The 19,954-nt window shown below is 40.5% G+C and overlaps 2 protein-coding genes across 3 annotated transcripts; one reads left to right on the top strand and one right to left on the bottom strand.

The window, feature by feature from the left end:
- Positions 1-334: 334 nt before the first annotated feature.
- Positions 335-11,521, top strand: ptk6b (PTK6 protein tyrosine kinase 6b). The gene is made up of 8 exons (XM_088997434.1): positions 335-1,790; positions 2,877-2,995; positions 3,090-3,259; positions 4,999-5,158; positions 5,231-5,392; positions 6,257-6,438; positions 8,116-8,269; positions 8,349-11,521. Exons 1-8 carry the CDS (start codon positions 1,438-1,440, stop codon positions 8,576-8,578), a joined length of 1,530 nt encoding a protein of 509 aa, XP_088853560.1. The 5' UTR covers positions 335-1,437; the 3' UTR covers positions 8,579-11,521.
- A 1,224-nt stretch (positions 11,522-12,745) lies between these two features.
- urp2 (urotensin II-related peptide) lies at positions 12,746-19,296 on the bottom strand. Of its 2 annotated transcripts, XM_088994369.1 has the most exons (5): positions 18,866-19,296; positions 16,804-17,106; positions 14,553-14,587; positions 13,898-14,042; positions 12,746-13,308 (listed from the first exon to the last, which is right to left on the bottom strand). In XM_088994369.1, the coding sequence occupies exons 1-5, from the start codon at positions 18,951-18,953 to the stop codon at positions 13,277-13,279; spliced, it is 603 nt and encodes a 200-aa protein (XP_088850495.1). In that variant the 5' UTR covers positions 18,954-19,296; the 3' UTR covers positions 12,746-13,276. The 2 variants fall into 2 exon arrangements, with proteins under 2 accessions (XP_088850495.1, XP_088850579.1); XM_088994453.1 differs by lacking the exon at positions 14,553-14,587 and having other exon boundaries at positions 13,898-14,035.
- Between the last annotated feature and the right edge of the window lie 658 nt (positions 19,297-19,954).

Here is a 19,954-nt window from a genome sequence, read left to right as displayed (position 1 = left end):
TGTGTGTGTGTGTGTGTGTATGTGTATATATATCTCCCTACTGTTCAGAGGTGGTGGTGATGGTGCCAGACCTGCTATGATAGGTTCCTGCTCTAAGGTTGGGTGGAGCAGAGGACTATTCCCTGAGGCTACACTGATTACTTCTATTGTCCTGACCGATTATGTGATTTAGTGAAGGGTTTTGTTGTTTTATAAAAATTATATATATATATATATATCACACCACCATGCCGATTTAGTGAAGGGTTTTGTTGTTTAATGAAAATTATATATATATAATTTATATATATATATATATATATACTGCAAAAGCAGTACAGAGTATTCTGTTGACTCGGTCTTCCAGCGGCCTCCAAATGGGGTGCCATGTTTACACGACTGTCGTCATGATGACCCCCGGCGACTTTTCTTTTGACAGGGTTGCGTGTGGTGCAATGCAAGAAAACAATGCAACTTTGCTACTTGATGACAGTGACAGTCATGAGCCTTGGAAAAAAAGAAGTGACTTGTGTTCTCACAAACAATAAAGACTTTTCTCTTTTTGATGATGACTTACTATTGCTATTTTAGTTTCTACATGAAAGTTACAATGTAATTTTTTTTTACCTCATGTAATGTTCTTTTTTGTCACGTCAAAGCCTGTTTTTTTACGCTCAAATTTTTGATGCGATGACTTTTCAGCATTTCCTTTTGGATTTGAATTCAGCGCTGTTGTGTCCATCTTGTTTATTGTGTGGTAACTTGTCCCATTTTACAAATTATAGACTACCCATATATACACATTAAATAAACAAGACACATATATATAATCCCCCCACACACATATTAATCAAGGGACCACCTTTTGTGGCATACGGCCTGTGGTCCGGCAGATGTCCATCCCTGTGTCCCCCATTAGATCCCACAGTGTCCAATAATGTTCCCAATTGTGTTTCATCATGTCCCCTGCTCTGTCCCATTATGATCCCATGTGCCAACGTTTGTCCTATCCTTGTCCCGTAATATACCACCACGTCCCACTATACGTCCCATACAATTTTGTCCCCAAGTACCCCATGGCCTGCATTGTGTCTGATCCTGTCCCAATTTGTCCTAGAGTGTCACATATGATGCCCCTTCATGTCCGATTTTGTTTTCAGCACTGTGTCCTTTTCCCACACTGTGCCTTTATTGCCCATCATTTCTGAGAGCGTGCCAATATTTCAACATATTTACTCTAGTTTGGCTGCTTGGTCTGTGTGACAAAATGCACCCAAAACTAATGTCAGTGAAAATTCGTAAAAAGAAAACAGAATGAACACGTGTGTGCCGCCTTCATAGCACACGCTGCCACAGTCCCCGAGCAACATTCCTAAAAATCCAGGAGCGTCACTGCCGGTCCAACAGGTGCTGTGAACCACTGTGACCAAAAGGCATCTTTTTCTTTGACACTTAATCATGGAGAAATGCCTACGCAGTACATGCCCAGCTTTGTGGCAGAGGCTCTACGGCAACAAAAAGACAAAGGTGGAAGGTCAAACTGCATCGATCCTGGAACTGCCAATGCCACCACAACAAGGACCGCCAATCGACAAGGATGAGCACGGAAGCACGTATGAGGCTTTGTGGAACTTCCAGGGCCGGAACTCAAATGAGTTGACGTTCCAGACAGGAGATGTGTTCCAGGTCCAAAGGCGTAGCGGCGACTGGTGGACTGTGTCACGGCTGGACAAAAGCGGAAGTGCACTTGACAGTGGCATAGTGCCCGGAAACTACCTGAAGAAAACTGAGACAAGGATACAGGCGGAACCGTGAGTTTACAACACATTTTGATTAACATCTAAGGACAAATATCACCTGTTCTGACGGTCCATGTTGATGACGGTCCTTTGAGAGGACAGGACTTTATCCTGTCACTACTTTGTCCCGTTGCAACATCGTCCCAAATCCACTTTGCCCCTGTGGCGACTTTGACTGTGACTTCATCTCATCATTTCTTTGGGAAAAGAGAAAATAAACTTGCTTTTTTGAATAATGAGCTTGGTCTCAAGAAATACAACTTGTATCTCAAGGCACCACTGTATTCGTCTTGCTTTGTGCTGTCGAACTCTCAAAAAGAGTCAAACGCATACCATGAGCAACGCGAACTCATTTTTTTTGCCGCGGGCCACATTGTAGTTCGGTAGGGTTTCCTCTCGGGGGCCATTAGGAATTTGGGGAAACCATTTTAATGTTTAATCCAGTGGTGTCCAAAGTCGGTCCTCGGGGGCCCTGCCCTCGAGGACCGACTTTGGACACCCCTGGTTTAATCCCTTCCACATATTACATATGGAACAGACAACAAATTAATGAATAACTAGTTTTCAAATTTGAAGTAAAAAATAATGACTGTTTACTTTTTGGCACATCTAATTATGCCTGGTCATCAGACCTGAGGCGTTGGGAAGGTGTGTAGGGGTGGGTGAGTTCTGAGAGGTAAGGCCATTTAAAGATTTGAAGACAAATGATAAGATCTTGAAAAGAACTCTTAAATGTTTAGGCAGCCAGTAAGGGATGCCAGAGTAGGAGTTTTGTGCTTCCTCTTATGAGTACCAGTCATAAGTCAATTTTGGTTCGGACTTTAGAAAGCATGATTTGATTTCGCGGGCTGAATAAAATGATCCGGCGGGCAAGATTTGGCCCCCGGGCCTCGACTTTGACACCTCTGTTCTAGAATCACAAATTCCAACAGCACAACTATGCGTGTGTGTGTGTGTGTGTGTGTGTGTGTGTGTGTGTGTGTGTGTGTGTGTGTGTGTGTGTGTGTGTGTGTGTGTGTGTGTGTGTGTGTGCGCGTGTGTGTGTGTGTGTGTGTGTGTGTGTGTTTGTGAGTGTGTGTGTGTGTGTCTGTGTGTCAGATGGAACTTTGGGACCATGAACCGTTTAGATGCCCAAAGTCTTCTGATGGCACCGGGAAACCTACCGGGAGCCTTCCTCATCCGATCCAGTGAGAACCATGTCGGACATGTCCTCTCAGGCAAGAAAACCCTGTCACGTAGTCCGGTGAGGACAAAACAGAGAGTGGACATGTCATTTGTCATGAAGGCCTATGTGTACTTGCCTATTTACAGTACGATCCAGCTGTCGGGTGAAACACTTCAAGATCACCCAAACGCCCGATGGTCTCTTTGACTTGGATGGCATGCTGCAATTTTCATCGCTGAGCCTCCTGGTGGCACATTACTGCAACAACCGCCTCCGTCTCAGCAATGAGGACACACTCGGTGAACCCTGCAGGCCGGTAAGACTGCAGAGGAAGGGAGAAAGGGAATAAAAGATGGAAGTGTGCTAGCAGGCGTTGCGGGAAATGTGATAATATAATATAATAATAATAATAATACAAGGCGGCCCGGTAGTCGAGTGGTTAGCACCCCGGCTTCACAGTGCAGCGGTTGCCGGTTCGCGTCCCGGTTCGGCCTCCCTGTGTGGAGTTTGCATGTTCCCGCGTGGGTTTTCTCGGGGTCCTCCTGTTTCCTCCCACACTCCAAAAACATGCATGGCAGGCAGATTTACCACTCCAAATTGTCCCTATAGGTGTGAGTGTGAGAGTGACTGTTGTACATCTTTGTGTGCCCTGCGATTGGCTGGCAACCAGTTCAGGGTGTCCCCCACCTCGTGCCCGAAGACAGCTGAGATAGGCTCCAGCACCCCCGCGACCCTCATGAGGAATAAGAGGTACGGAAAAAGGATGGATGGATAATACATTTCATGTTAGATTTTTTATAGGCTCCATGTATTTAGTTTTTATTTGACTTAAAAAGAAAAGTGTCAGATGGGAAATCTTGTTCTCCTGCTTCATTTCTTCATTTGTGTTGGTCTAAATATTCAATCAGCAGGAAGCAAGGTGATATACAAAACAGATTATTTATTTCTCAGGCAGCTAGAGAATGCTCATCATGGGAGGGGGAAGAAAGCCAAAGAGAGAGAAGCAAGAGCGCGTCTCCAGCAGATATAGACAACAGGAGTGATGTCATTTTGAAAAGGTCCTATCATCTGTGAGATACATTCATGAGTATTATATTAGACTGAAACAAGCTGCGTACATGTATACTAAACTAACATATACAAATACAGTAACGTTTCGTTATATCGATATCGGATATATCGATAGTCCCGGTTATATCGATACTATTTCTATGCACGCACGGAGAAAATTACATGCAAACATGGTCGGATATATCGATAGTCCCGGTTATATTGATATTTTTTCGGACTCCCTTGAATATCGATATAACGAGACTGTACTGTAACTAAACTACATACATATATAGACTAACTAACCGATAAGAATAGATAAGATAGAAATGAAATAACATCTAATGTGTACATAACTAGTTCTAACCAAAACAATGCCCAAGAATTAAATATTCAAATTAAAAAGATGAAATAAAATTTCTACTTTTGTGGAATCATGAACAACTATAAATGAGGGGATACTGCATGGCTTTGAATCACCGATACACAGGACATACTGTCTGTGCTTAAAATCTTATTCTACTTGCATGTTTTAAAATGTATTTAACTCATTCACTGCCAGACGATGTGCAAAAATTTTTCCACTCCAGTGCCAGGGTTTTTGTCGTTTTCACTCGAATTGCAGGACCTGCAGGAGTTTTAAGACTACATAAACAATCAATGCAGCGTAAGAAACTTTAGACTGTCTTCTTTCATCAGAATGAAAGAATTAATTCCCAAGTTAAATGGGTCTGAAGTTATCTGAGCTTGAAACTATACAAAAAGCAAATGCTGCCCCCTCGTGGGAGGGAAAAACATTGCCAGAGGTTTGGCCAGCGCTTTATCTGCAACGCAAGAAACATCAAAACCCGAACAAATTCGGGAATGACGCTCCACGTCATGCTTTTTAATTCCCGAATAAATTTGGGAATGGCATTGAATGAGTTCATATTGCAGTGGGAAGCACTTTCATTTACCTGTTCCGTTATTGTGTGTCTGTGTGGGTCGATGTGTGTGGCCCCTAAGAGAGAACCCTTCTCAGAACTCCAATTCCCAGATGATGAGTGGGAGTTACCCAAGGAGGAGTTCACTTTGGAGGAAAAGTTAGGAAGCGGCTACTTTGCGGACGTCTACCGAGGATGCTGGAAGTCATACATTCGTGTGGCCATTAAGATCATCAAGAATGGTATTTACACGCTCGCATTTGCCTGCCCCGTAGGTTCTACGCAGTGACCCTCCCTTTGCCTTTTGTCTTCAGACTCGGAAAAGAACCACTCAGAGTTCCAGAGGGAGGTGCAGATCCTCAAGCGCCTGCGCCACCGTCACCTCATCTCGCTGTTCGCCGTCTGTACCGCCTCCTCGCCATATTACATCATAACTGAGCTAATGGAGAAAGGAAGTTTGCTCACCCTCCTCAGAAGTAAAAAATGTTACTTTTTTACGATTTGCAAATGGGGAAAACCTTTCTTTGCATTGGGGAAAACCGTTTCTTCTTGTTGAAGATCTTTTCCCAAGATGTTTTCAAGAAGAGCCCTTCATGATTTGTAGTTTTACACCATGATTTGATGCCGTTGGGGTTTTTCGTTTTTACTTTGTCTTCTTTCATGTCAACCCCGTTTAATGGTAGCATGTTATTGACATTGGTTGTTTTATATTTTCCTTCAAAACCTCTCAGCAGACCCTCTCAAACACACCCACAATGTCCCATACCTGTTAACATTGGCTGATAGCTGCCCTTATAAATGCTCACAATTCCCGTATAAAAGTTGTAGTGCGCCATACATTTGAAATGATTAAAAAATAACGCTAACATAAGCGGACATTATGCTTTTAACAATCTGACCGTACGCAGCAATTAAGAAAAAAAGTATACGATTGAGGATTACTTATGCTGGTTTGATGTGACAATAGTAGCGATCAATGGCAGTATTGTCGTTGGCTACCAGCGGTTGAGATAAATTGGATTTGAGCCAAAATGTTCTTTGTATGATTGGTTCACTTAAAAAAAGGCAGTATAAAAGTTGTAGCACGCTGTACATTATTTTAAATTATTTTTAAAAAATGTGTAAAATACGGGGAAGTTGACAGACATAATGTCCGGTCAAAATTAAAATGGCTGACTTGCTGTTCAATTTTATAATTGGGTCCTTTAGACTTTTCTACAACTTTCCATTCTTTCCAAAAGCAGAAGCTTGTGTTTTTTCGAACTTGCAGTAGAAGATAAACTTGTAGGATTCGTTTCACGACACAATCCCTGAACAGTTTCCTTTGTGTTCATGATGAGGTCCCGAGGGCAAACAGCAGGATATGGCGTCACTGTCTGACATGGCTGGCCAGGTTGCTGATGGGATGTCGTACCTGGAGGATCACGATTATGTCCACAGAGACTTGGCGGCCCGGAATGTCTTGGTGGGAGAAGACTACATCTGCAAGGTGGCTGACTTTGGACTCACCCAAGTCATCAAGGTGTGTGCTGCTTCTTTTTGCTCATTGTAAATCGTCACTTTGCAGATTTGCGAAATGTTTTGGATTGTCTCTATATTGTTACAGAAGTGACTGACTGATACCTTGTAACACATGAAACACTGAGTAATACGGAGATATAAAATAAATGTAGGAAAAAATATGGACACATTGCTGAAACAGATTTAAAAATGCAAAAAGTTGAGGCTAACTCCAATTGCGTCTAGCCTTAATCGATTCATATTAACATCGAGGAGCAATGTTAGTGACACTTAAAGAGTTTGATGGTTCTATTTATTTGTAGAATGGTCGTTGAAAGTTACTAAGTAGGAATTTTGTGTTGCCAAAGGACTATTTATTTCAAACCGATAAACACTAAGGCAAAAATTAGTGCATCCAAAAGATGGCTGCCAAATGAAAAACAAAGTAATGTAGTTTATTCAATATATTGTAAGAATGAAAATTGTAAAGAGCAATACATTGGGGAGACTAAACAAATTCTCAAAATAAGACTTTCTCAACATCGCAGGGCAATACATATGCACCTAAAACCTAGCAACCACTCATTTGACGACAATGAGGTTTAAATCTTAGCGAAAGAACATAGATGTTTGAAGCGATTTTCATAAAACAGCTAAATCCTTCACTAAACCGATATGGTGGTGTGAGGTTCAATTTGGATCGTTCGTACAGCAGCCTGCTTCGGCAACATAGGATTAGTAATGCTGATGAGGTGATACCGGAGCAAGTGGGGCAATCAGGCCAGTCGTTAGTCAGAACAATAGGAACAATAAGTGGAGCTGCAGGGAGTAGTCCTCTGCTCCCCCCAACCTGAGAGCAGGGACCTATCATAGCAGTGTCCGGCACCGCCATGTCTGGACAGTAGGGATATATATATATAGGGCCGATACTACCAGTAAGACTTTAGTTCGCTGAAGAAGCATCTCGGATAAGCTGCGAAACGTCCGACACCTTCAAAGAAGTACAGATGACAGCTGAAGAAACCTTTTCATCGATATCATCATACGTGTTGGAATATGTCAGGGCTAGCGCGAAGTGAATAAGTGCCATGAAGTGACTTCGTTTTGTGCGTTTTGTTAAAAAAGATTAACTTTCTCAACATTTTATTGGCAGTTATATACGTACATATGTATGTGTATCTATATATTTCTATTTAGGTGTTCTTTGTACATGTTTATTTTAATTTAAATTGTTTTTTTTATTTTTATATATCCTTTCGAATGGTTTTACTATTTTTAGGAACCGTTTTTCTGCATATGTATATTGTTACAGAAGTGACGGACTATGTGTTAATCTTATGGTGCAATATGGGCTAATCGTATGGTGTTATTTACAGAAAAGGATACCGTCTCCACATAATGTGTTGTGAAGAGACTATTTATGTGCCTTGCTATTTAAATTAGCAATATAGTTCAAATGGACTGAGCAGTTCATTGTTACAATAACTTAGCTATTCCTAAGAGACCTAAATCTATGTTTTGTCTCCACGTGTAAATAGACTTCATTACACTTTCAGCTGTTTTTTCCCCACGGGCGGGGAAAAAATGGAGGGAAAGGAGAGAAGGCATTTTTTTTGTTCTGGGAGGGAGCAGGTGATGTGTAGTTTCCTCAATGTATTTTTGAATACGTAGTTATAACATTGCATTTTTGGTGGCCCAGGAACCCATCTATTTCGCATACCAGAAAGCCATCCCACACAAATGGAGCGCACCGGAAGCCATCAGCCAGAGGAAGTTCTCGATCAAGTCAGACGTGTGGTCCTTTGGCATCTTGCTCTACGAGATGGTCACCTATGGAGGTGTGCCCTACCCAGGCGAGTGGCTAGCTGAGCTCAGTGTGGCTCGTGCCAATGAGTGGGATATTCTGAGCTTGATCAGCGCTCTTCTCAGCAGGTCTGAGTGGGCCAGAAGCGGACAAGTTGGTCAGTGCAGGCTACAGGATGCTGGCTCCTACGGATTGTCCGCCTTTCCTCTACGAAACCATGTGCAAATGTTGGAATGCCGATCCTGACCTCCGGCCCAACTTCTGGCAGCTGAAGGATCAAATGTACAGCATCTACGATGGGACCATTTTGGCAAATATAGACAAAAATGGTGCTACAACACCACCGACGGACAACTAGGATGCATCATTTTCCTGAAGTGTCGACTTGGCAATCTGGAGTAAAAATATTTTGACTGCAAAATAGGTAATTGCATGTAAAATATGCTCAACAAATACGTTTGAACGTACTTGTAGGCTAGCTAAATTCAACAAATTATTTGGGAATTAAGTAACCATTAACATGAAAAATTCACATCACAGTTACACCTCATTCCAAATGATTTTGAAACAAAATGTATCAAGACATTTTATTGGTGATAACAAACGCAAAAGTGGTATTTGTTAAATTGGCTACATTCAAATGTTTTATTTGCTGAAATGAAGGGCTGTTGCAATCGTAGACATTGATGAAAAGGTTTCTTCAGCCGTCATCTGTACTTCTTTGAAGGTGTCGGACGTTTCGCTCCTTATCCAAGAAACTTCGTCAGCAAACAAAAAAGGTACCATGTCTGGACAGTAGGGATGTATATATAGAGCCTAAACTACCAGTAAGACTTTAATTTGCTGACGAAGTTTCTTGGATAAGAAGCGAAACGTCCGACACCTTCAAAGGAGTACAGATGACGGCTGAAGAAACCTTGTCATCGATGGACCACTCCTGTATGACTGAGAGCTTACACAGACGAAACAAAGACATTGTCACTGATCAAGTTACATTTGAACATTGGAGCAGTTACTGTATTTGGTAGCAGATTGGCATCTCAAGAGCTGTCAAAAATGTGAAATAATGGTCCAGAGATTTAAGTTAAAAAAAATTGTAGTTCTCACATTGGCTCCAATTAGCCCGTGACCCACTTCTGTTATTTTTTTAATGCGTCAAGTATTATTTCATTGTTCCTCGTGTTTTTCCATTGTCTCTTATTTCATTTTCAGATATTTATCAAGAATGGTAGACTTGTATTTTGTTCACTGTTTATGTCTTATGTCTTCATTAAGTAACACAGAGTGAGGTCAAAGTCAGCTTTATTGTCAAATATGCTAATATGCATGACATACAGCACAGGTTTTCTGTACTGTATTTCACCTCCACTACTCCAAAGTGATGTAGAAAATTATGTAGCACATTAAAATAAAAGTTGGATTTTTATTGGATTATAAGATCATTTAAGGTTTTACAGTCTATATGAGAGAAACTGGAGACTATGTTCGAGATAAAAAAAATTGTACAGGACGAGTTGTAATCAGCAAATGCAAGTTAGAAAAAAAGCAAGTCAGTAGGCCACATTTGGATGACGTTGGACTGATGCACATGGAAACATCTAGTAAATGATGAATTTATTTTTTTCCCCCCAATTATTTGCTTAATCCTTGTAACCAGACCACAAAATATGTGAAACTGGCATTTTCTTTGCCGCATTCACTGCACTTGTTTCCATCGCTCAATCTTTAAATGCACAACTCTCAAAACGCTAGGCATAAAAATAATTCAAATGTGAAACTTACCATCGAAAATTGTACCATGGTTTTTTAAGCTCATTTATTACACCTCCGAGGGCGGCCCGGTAGTCGAGTTGTTAGCACACCGGCTTCACAGTGCAGAGGTCGCCGGTTCGCGTCCCGGTCCAGCCTCACTGTGTGGAGTTTGCATGTTCTCCCCGGACCCGCGTGGGTTTTCTCCGGGTCCTCCGGTTTCCTCCCACACTCCAAAAGCATGCATGGCAGGCAAGTTGACCACACCAAATTGTCCCTAGGTGTGAGTGTGAGAGTGACTGTTGTATGTCTTTGTGTGCCCTGTGATTGGCTGGCAACCAATTCAGGGTGTCCCCCGCCCCGTGCCCGAAGACAGCTGAGATAGGCTCCAGCAACCCCCGCGACCCTAATAAGGAATAAGCGGTACGGAAAATGAGATGAGATGAGATATTACACCTGCTTATTTTTTACACAAAACAATAGAATACAATAATTCGGGGACTACAACAGGGTTTAGTTTATTTAAAGGACAACCGACGTCACTTTTTTGTTTTTTAACTGACACCAGAAAAATGTTTTGTAGCATCTAAAATACCCAAAACACGCAGGATGATATTTTTAGTCAAATGCAAAACACCAATAAAAATGACTTAAAGTGTCCAAAATCTGCTAAAAATTGAGCTGCGAATTGGGCATTTTCAGAAAGTCCCGCCCCGAGTTCGTGACGTCACGCCAAGACGCCTTGCATTGCTAGTGAATCAAAACAATGGCTTCAGATTCGGAGAATATACTTTCTTTTTACACATCTAGTTATGAATATGATTCAAATAGTTCTGAAGAGGAAAGCATACATGTTTGCAATCGATTAAAGAATTTATTTGTGCCATTTTGAGGCAACATTGGGGAAAATCTCTCCAAAAAAAGAGGCACAAAATGGCGACATCCTGGGGCCACCTCCGTTTACATAGGCTAATAAATTCCTTATATGGCGCTTGGACGCCCTCTTCTGGCGGCTTTTTGGTGCAACACGAGGTCCCCAGACCAAACAAGTACAGCAAAATACATTGACATGATGGAAGGACTGCTACAATGCGTCTTTTTTACGGTCAAGGGGGGTCCTTTAGTGACGTCACGTACGGACTTGTCACCAACTCAAAAACAAGACTTCCTGAATATTCCGCGCGAGTCTTAAAACGTAAAATATAGCTATATGCGGTGGAATCTTTGTAAAATACGCTCAGTAGAAGTCATTTGAAGCCATTTTACAAATTATGGACACAACTCGTCCGGAGACGTCGGTTGTCCTTTAACACATCTGCACGCTCACACAAGCATGTGCAGACACGCACACTCATCACCAAGGCAACAGTGGGAGTGAAACTCTCAAAGTAATTAAGCACAGTTTACTCATCCAAACAGCAAACACACTTATCTGTTACCATAGAAACACCCACATGAGGAATGTCCAGCTACTACTACGACGCTAAGACTAACAACACTATGTAGAGTTGCATCTCAAATGCAATGATCGTGTAGTTTTACCGTGCTTGTGTTCGTGTGTGTGTGTGTGTGGGGGGGGGGGGGATTCTAGCTTGGGGATATCCATCAATTTAACAAGCTTCCACATGCCGAAAGGTTGTTTGGTGTTGAAATAATGCATCTGAAATGCCAGCCGACATTAAGTGACAACAAAGCAGACCAAATTCATCGTGTGTTATTTGTTCTGAATAATGATTTCAATGTTTCAAATTAGATGTGTAAAAAAACAAAAGTTTTCTTCTTTTTAGCACCCTCGGTTTTTGATTTTTTTTTTTTGTAAGTTAAACCTATTTTAGATAAGCTTATGCAATATGCGTTTGACCCTATATTGTATTTTAAAGCAATGATGTTTCAGAAAAAAACATTCAGAAATATTACTGTTACCTACATGTATTGTCCGTTTTGTGATATTATTATGATTATGAGAAGCTTCGGACCTGGAGAAAAACAGTAGATCAGATTTGGAATAGACACAAAAAAATTGTAGCAATATTTACTTGCATTTATAATTTTCAAAATATAGTATAATGTCTTGACCAGTCTTCTCTTTGTGTTGAATCAAAATAAAACATTTGCTTTTACTTTGGAAAACTATTATCATAATCTCTCTATTTCTGTCACATACCAAACCAATAGCTGAATCATGTTTTTTTTTCTGTGCATATTGCACATTGTTAATTTAAAATGTGTGTTTGTAGTTGTTTTTTAGATTTAGGATGGAAATGAAAACACAATTGTTTTTTTTATCTGATTCACAGACAAAAGAATCGACAGATTAATCAATTATGAAGATCTTCGTGAGCTCAAGCTCTATTATAGACAAATTAGCGTTGACAGTGCAACTTTATTTTTACATGATTCTCAAACAATTTCACCAAAGCTTTTCCACAGCTGCTCTGGTTTCTTACAGTTGAACATGCTCTGTATGAAACTAATCTGCCTCATTTCCTGGAGTTCAGCCATCTGTTTACTGCATGAGCCTTTGTCAAAGTAGACAATAGTGAGTGTTCTGGCAAAACGAAACGCAAACTCAACTATTCATGATTACATATAATTTCAATGCAATGATCCATGTCACATTTTGTCATATTGTTACTCAACCGACTTTGTGAGTAGTGACAAATCCAGGAACATATTCAATTAAAAATAAAACATAAAATCAGTTTATATTGATGCCAGCAGCATGTTGGAAAAGTACTTTATTTAAAGGAGGCATACACATAAAAAAACAATGTGCATCTGTCTGTCGGCAGGTGGGGGTGGTATTAAAAGGAGATTTTTTTTCCATGTGCTCAGCCTTGTGCACACATCGTCTTCTCTGATCAGTCACTTTTGTTAATTAACGAGTTGAATAAAAAGGTCTATGTCGGTGTTGGCGCCGCTGTGGTGGACTGCTGCTGTCCAAGCAACTGTTGCCTAGCATGCAGAGGTCAAACGCGAGCCCGGAGGATACTGTAGGTATGGAAACTGGTTGGCTGGATGGATGCATGGGGAATAAGGGATAAATCAAAATTTGGCAGAAGATAGGCGACACTTTGGTCAAGTGATATGTATTTTTTTTTTCGTTTTCAAAGGTAACTAGGACAAGGCGAAGGCCATAATGTTTTATTGTTTTTATTGTAAAGTGTCCTTGGGTGTTTTGAAAGGCGCTTGAAATAAAATGTATTATTATTATTATAATGTCGAATGGAAGGGTGCATAGAGGTGATGAGATGGCTGAATGGAGCGAAAAGTGCCTCACGATGGGTTTACGCTGAGGTGCGGGTACTCAGTTTTGGGAGCAGTACTTCCAGAAACAAACTGTTGAAGAAAAAGACAATTATGAAAAAAAACTTGGAGAGAATAGAAATGACACTAATAGAAGTGACACTTTATTAGCATCAGTAATCCATGTTTTTTTAATTATTATTTCCATCTCGTATTTACAAGACGGCTTCTGAAATGTTTCCGATTTTCTAATTTGCAGTGTTACCTTGAGATGTACCTGACCCAATTTATGAGTTTTTTTTCGATTTAACTACTAATTACTGTGACTTATCCCACTGTGAGGTGAGAACATTTGTGTTCGCAAAACTAGCGAATTTTGCATTTTCTTCAAGGATTGTGTTCAAACCTTCCTTATGACAAGAAAAAAAAAAACACTTAAATTGTGGGTAAGCGTTTGCAACCTTGAATGAACCCTGATGTTAACTTGCAATTGTTACCGTCCAGTGTGATCCGATTACACTCGTATATCAAGGCACCACTGTCTGCATGATATTAATTGTGGATTTGGATGAAACATTTGCATTTAGTTTTGTTTGGTGAAAATATTTGTTTCTTTTCACTCTTAAGAGCAGTACTAGATGAAATAAAGTTGCTGTGATGTAATGATTGCAACCCTTGTTACCTCTTTTGTTAGTCTTCTTGGATTGTGATGGAAGCGACTTGCGTAAGGCACGTCCGGTAAGGCTGGGCACAACAACGCCAGCACTCGCTCTGGAAGCCGTGCTATAAGTGGTTGCTGGTAGGGCCGTGGTCAACATAACTGCAGCCTCATCGTATGACCATGAAAGACAATGAATAAAAATACGGTGTGTTGTATTGCAACTGACTTCTGACAAAGTGGTTGATCTCTACTAAGCACAAACAATCTGAATTTTGATCAATCCAGTCTTTCAGGAGCACTGAACTGTTTATGATGATAGACAACTGTAAAATATAATTGACATAAGGAAAATAGATTTTGGTTTGGGTGCTTTTTTGGGACAACATCTGGCTAGAATGTCTTCCTCATATTACATAGGAAGGAGCATGGTTTGATATTTGCTTCCTGTGTGGAGTTTGCATGTCCTCCCCATGCCTACATGTTTTTTCTCCGGGTACTCTGATTTCCTCGCACATTTCAAAAACATGCATCGAGGGTTGAATGGGCACTCCAAAGTTTCTCTCGGTGTGATTGTGAGCGCAAATGGTTGAATGTCTGGGGGGCAATTGTGCTGTTTTAGATTGCACAAAATCCAGTTTAATGACCGGTTAGTGATTCGTGATTAAAAGTCACCTACCAGTTTAGTTTTTCGCCCTGGACTTCTGGCATTTCCTGAAAAAAAAAATCAAATAAAGTAATTGATATTGCACTATTCATTTCATATCATCTCCAGGAGGTCAATTTCAAAGAACAGTAGTTTATAAGAAACCCAGCTCATTATTAAGACATTACTGTTCATCCATTATGCCAAGAAGTCCATTTGAACCAAAACATTCAGTGACAAGAGTTGGGTCATTTTATCTTTTTTTCATGGATTTTATGAGTCTGATCTAATAGCCCTTTAAATCACAAGCACTTTGCGAAACGATAATAACTCAAAGCGCCTGCAGAGGGTAGCAGTGCACACCCCGTGCTATTTACAGTTGGGGCAGACGTGCTTAGGGTGATGGCGCCACAGTACACTTAAACACTCAATCTGAAACATTTAACGGTAATAAAGCAAGGGACATCGTTTTTCCCCTTTATATTACGGAATAATTGTGATTGTCGTTCGCAGAAATATGTGTGTGTTATAAATGAAAAAAAAAGTCAAACGAGGACGGAATGATGGCTCCTGTGTTTGCATTTCAGCCGTCGCCAAGTGCTCTCATGAGCCTTTCTTGTTTTTGTGTTGTCTTTCTGTTTTCTTTTGTCACTTCGTGTTGTTGTATGTCATGTGGACCGGATGCAGATTGTTTTTTCGCATTTTTGGTCACGACATTCATCAAGGTGTCCTTGTTAAGCGCTTTGTTCCAGCTTCAGCTGTTATTAAGGCGCTATATAAATCAATGTGTTTGGTAAATTATTTTAAAATTACAAGAATTCCAATACTGTTACAATATGAGTGATTTACAAAAAGCTTTGCAGTACCATCACTGATTTGTATGGTACTTGTGTTTAAACAAAAAGCCATTTTTCTCAAGATTTTGCTTACAGTGACTGGATTTCCATGAACCTATTACTCGAGAACAGAAGAAGGTAAAATCAACCATTTTCTTTTAATCTGCAAGTAACTCTTGTCAAGTCTAGCACACTTTCCCCAACCTTCTCTTTCACTCTTCATTCATTCTTCTATTATCCTCCCCATTTTCTTTGCTACAGGAATGTTGACTTTGTCCACCTCTTTTAAAAATTGTCTCCTTGATGATCCCCTTGTGGTTTATAGAAAAGAAAAAAACTGAGCCAGATCAGGTGGGCATGTAGGTTTGCTCGAACCAGGCAAAATTGGCTCTGGGCACTGTGGGGTCTCGTGTAATCAATGAAGCAAATACCAAAGGGAACTTTTTGTAGACATCCTGGATTTTTCTGACCCACTTCAAAAATCTTCCAAGTGAGTGATAGAGCTTGACCTAAATCGGAATTTGGATTCACGATTAGAGCCGTGCCAGCTCGCACTGTGCTCCACTGTAGACACTGTGACATTGAAAAACATGCAAACAATAAAGAATAACATTAAAGGACAACCGACGTCTCCGGACAAGTTGTGTCCATAATTTGTAAAATGGCTTCAAATGACTTCTACTGAGCGTATTTTAATAAGATTCCACCGCATATAGCTATATTTTACGTTTTAAGACTCGCTCTGAATATTCAGGAAGTCTTGTTTTTGAGTTGGTGACGAGTCCGTCCGTGACGTCACTAAAGGACCCCCTTGACCGTAAAAAAGACGCATTGTAGCGGTCCTTCCATCACGTCAATATATTTTGCTGTACATGTTTGGTCTGAGAACCGTGTTGCACCCAAAAGCCGCCAGAAGAGGGCATCCAAGCTCCATATAAGGAATTTATCAGCCTGTGGAAGCGGAGGTGGCCACTGGAGGTCACCATTTTGTGCCTCTTTTTTTGGGTGAGAGATTTTCCCCCCATGTTGCCTCAAAATGGCACATATAATTCTTTAATCGATTGCAAACATGTATGCTTGTGTAACAAGAAAGCATATTCTCCGAATCTGAAGCCATTGTTTTGATTCACAAGCAATGCAAGACGTCTTGGCATGACGTCATAAACTGGGGGCGAGACTTTCTGAAAATGCCAATTCGCAGCTCAATTTTTTGCACATTTTGGACACTTTAAGTCATTTTTATTGGTGTTTTGTATTTGACTAAAAATATCATACTGCGTGTTTTGGGTATTTTAGATGCTATAAAACGTTTTTCTGATGTCAGTTAAAAAACAAAAAAGTGACGTCGGTTGTCCTTTAAGAGTACCTGTTATTATGCCCTCCTTCTCCCCAAAATCTCAGGATTTTCAAATGTGGATCAAAGCCGCGTGATGTGTGAGAATGCGAACCTCTTGGCAGGAAGGTGATCCTCGTGTTTAGTGTACTGTTGAACGTCCGATGCATCTCCTCAAGGACAGAGATCATCTTAAGTATTTGTATTCGCTTCTCGGAACCGTCTTCCCCCGGATGGTATCTCATGCTTGCAGTCTTCGAGGTGGTTCGGTCTCTCCGTCTTGTCCCTTCCGTCCCAGACGCTGTGTCGCTCAGACGCCATTGTTTGAGGAACTCACTTTCACCAAGGGCCGAAGATCTTGGCGGTGCAGCTGATAAATGAAAACCAGTGGGAAGAAGACTTGGAGTTTTCATGTGATCTAAGGAAAGAAATGTTCAAGAAGTCATTGCTGTCCTATCAAGGTCATTGCTGATTTGCTGTCCTATCAATGCAAGAGTTTTGGATTGGATTAGCTTTTATCTGTCTCACAGTGGCGAAATTTACATTTCACAGGAGTAAAATTATGAAAGAGGAAAGGAAGAAGGAGAAAAACAAAATACAGGCGCTGCTGTATAAGCAGCCAATCTCGCGGTGCCATCTCAAAGTCAAAACAACAATACTAAACTAAATAACAAATAATGTGACACAACAAAAAAGACAGACAGTCATTCAATCTTAAGCACTTTCTGCACCCTCTTTGTAGTATGAAGCAGTTCTAGATGAAAGAGGAGAGGATCAAAGCCTCGTTTTCACCAGTGGATCAGGGACATCATGGTGAAATGTGCATATTTGCTACAAGCTAAATGTTGAAAGCGAACACAAAGCTGTAGCATCCATTGACAAAAAGAGATTGTCCCACGTAAATCTGCCTCAATTCCAAGCCACGACAGTTCAACATCCGCATCGCCACCCTGCGCTGACGCTCCTTTCTTTTGCCGATTTGGTTGAAAGCAAGAACTCGAGCTGCCACGCTGTGTGCTTCATCCTGCTGCTCTTCTGCAATTAAGCTTGGTGTTGTCCATTTGCAATCAAACAATACCTTGAGATAAAAGTTACATTTGGTCCAGGACCACACATCAAAATGAATGTCAATGCCATTGCTCCATTCTAACAAGAAAATGTGTTTGAAAGTGTATTTTAAGAAGGGAAGATTGCGCTCCATTACATTCTACTGAGTAGAATTTGCATGGAGTAGAATCTACTCCATGGGGTAAAACATACTGGCATGATAGTTCTTGTCACACTGCAGCAGTGGAATGGCCACCATAGCAGTATCAGACACACTCTACTTTTCATTGAGATTTCTAAACTCATCAGTACACCACTCATACTCTGGAGGTGGATCAAGAAAAAATGAAAAAAGTCAAAGGTTTGCTTTTCTTCACATCCGCTCTATTTCCTCAGCGAGAAATGCTGCCTGTCACACTGAGCCTCAGCGACTCAAGGGGCAAACTATGGGATGGATTTCTTTTTTGTCTCATTCAAAGCGAGTCTGCCTTTTTCGATAAATAACAAACCAACTAAATTCAAACAAGAATCCTGTGTATATGATAAATATCTCTTCCAAAGTAGCTGGCATCCAAATGTTTCTTTCTTTCCATAATGACAACGATGAAAACTGCCAAAGCTAATCATTTGTCTCAACACGCTTGATTCGAAGATCAAATCTGAACAAGGGAGGGACAGGATTACAAATCCTGGCTTTCAAAAAATAGATAATAATAATAAAAAATAATAAAACTAATAATACTCATAATAATACTCATAATAATGCTAATAATAATAATAATAATAATAATAATAATAATAATAATAATAATACATTTTATGTATACATAAAACCTTTACTTGGTCAAAGCAACACTCATCAAAGGTTTAAATATTCCGAAAAACCATTAAATGTAAGACAATAACACATCCAAAACATCCTACAACATCAGAACCTCATCGACTCTGTCCATAACAGTCATGAGGTTTGAATTTCAGATGGGTATTTGCTCTGATATCCAGTGTTCTACCTTAATCCTCAATACAAAGAATTGATGAAATTGGTTTTAGAATGAACAACATTTGAAAAGATATGTAAAAAAAAAAACAATACTTGGCACCCGTTTAACAGCCCGAAAAAGCTTCTTTACCTCTCTCTGTCGGTGCTGCACAGACTTGGGTTGTGACAATCAGCATCATAACTGGGATGAATGGCAATTTTGCAGGTCGAAAAAGCATCGTTTATCTCTTTGATGACTTGGGAAGGCCAAAAAAAAATGATAAGACAATTAAGCTTTTTGGTGTCTTTGGATTCTTTGGTTTTGTCTTATTTTGAAGACGGTCCATTGATCATCATCATAATCATTTTGTGTGTGTTTTCAATCTGTAACCCCCCCCAAAAAAAGTAAAAATAAAGATTTTCAAAAGAAAATGTCCACCAAGATTCGGTGTTCGTCCACTCAGTGATATTTTTAAATAGTTTTCAAGTTGTCTGAATGTATCTTCTCTATCCTTAGTGCTGCTTCAAGTTTCGAAGATGCGCCTCTTAAAGAAGTAGGCTTGTCAAGAGTTTGTCGGCGACACTCGCCTCCCTCTTGGAAAAACTTCCCTTTTTTAAAATTCTGTGTTGGGACAACCAAGCGGTAAATCTGGGTCGACCAATCGGTTCAAGCTGCTCCGCCTCTTGCTTCTCAATAGATTGGTGACATTTGGGGACTTTGGCAGCCAGCTTTGAGATCCAATATCGTGTTGGAAATGTGTGCTTAGACTTTAATGTGTGTGTGCGGGTGTGTGCGTGCATGTCTGTGTGTGCGGGTGTGTTTGTGTGTATGACCTCGGGCTGTGGAAGCAGTGATTAGTTAGTTCTTAATATATTTGCTCAAGACCACAGTAACAGAAAGACCCTCTGACGCATGAGGAGACGCACATGCACACACGCACACACACACCCACACACACCTATACACACACACCAAGTACAATACATTAAACCTGTTAAAACACAACCTGTACACAAATGCACACTATGCAGGGTTTGTTTTAAACTTAAACGGTCCTCGTTTTCCACCACAACACACACATGCACACGCACACACACACACACACACATGCACACATACACACGCACGCACACACAAGTGTGATGCACATTAGAAGACAACTTGTCCAAAAGACACAAAAGACAGGAATGGGTGACTCTGTGCTGATTAATGTCACAGATAGGAATTTGAAGCGAATGA

The sequence above is a fragment of the Hippocampus bargibanti genome, linkage group LG01, assembly GCF_051943395.1.
Source record: "Hippocampus bargibanti isolate YZ-2025 linkage group LG01, ASM5194339v1, whole genome shotgun sequence".
NCBI classification, from domain to species: Eukaryota; Metazoa; Chordata; class Actinopteri; order Syngnathiformes; family Syngnathidae; genus Hippocampus; species Hippocampus bargibanti.
This window is presented reverse-complemented; position numbering and strand designations above follow the sequence as displayed.

Coding starts and splice junctions, on each gene's coding strand:
- urp2 (XM_088994369.1), bottom strand. CDS start 18,953: ATGCTTTTTCGACCTGCAAAATTGCCATTCATCCCAGTTATGATGCTG. Junction 14,588..16,803: donor GATCACCTTCCTGCCAAGAG/GTTCGCATTCTC, acceptor TTTTTTTTTCAG/GAAATGCCAGAAGTCCAGGG. Junction 13,309..13,897: donor CAAGAAGACTAACAAAAGAG/GTAACAAGGGTT, acceptor TTTCTTCAACAG/TTTGTTTCTGGAAGTACTGC.
- ptk6b (XM_088997434.1), top strand. CDS start 1,438: ATGGAGAAATGCCTACGCAGTACATGCCCAGCTTTGTGGCAGAGGCTC. Junction 3,260..4,998: donor TCGGTGAACCCTGCAGGCCG/GTAAGACTGCAG, acceptor GTGGCCCCTAAG/AGAGAACCCTTCTCAGAACT. Junction 8,270..8,348: donor TGGAGGTGTGCCCTACCCAG/GCGAGTGGCTAG, acceptor TCTTCTCAGCAG/GTCTGAGTGGGCCAGAAGCG.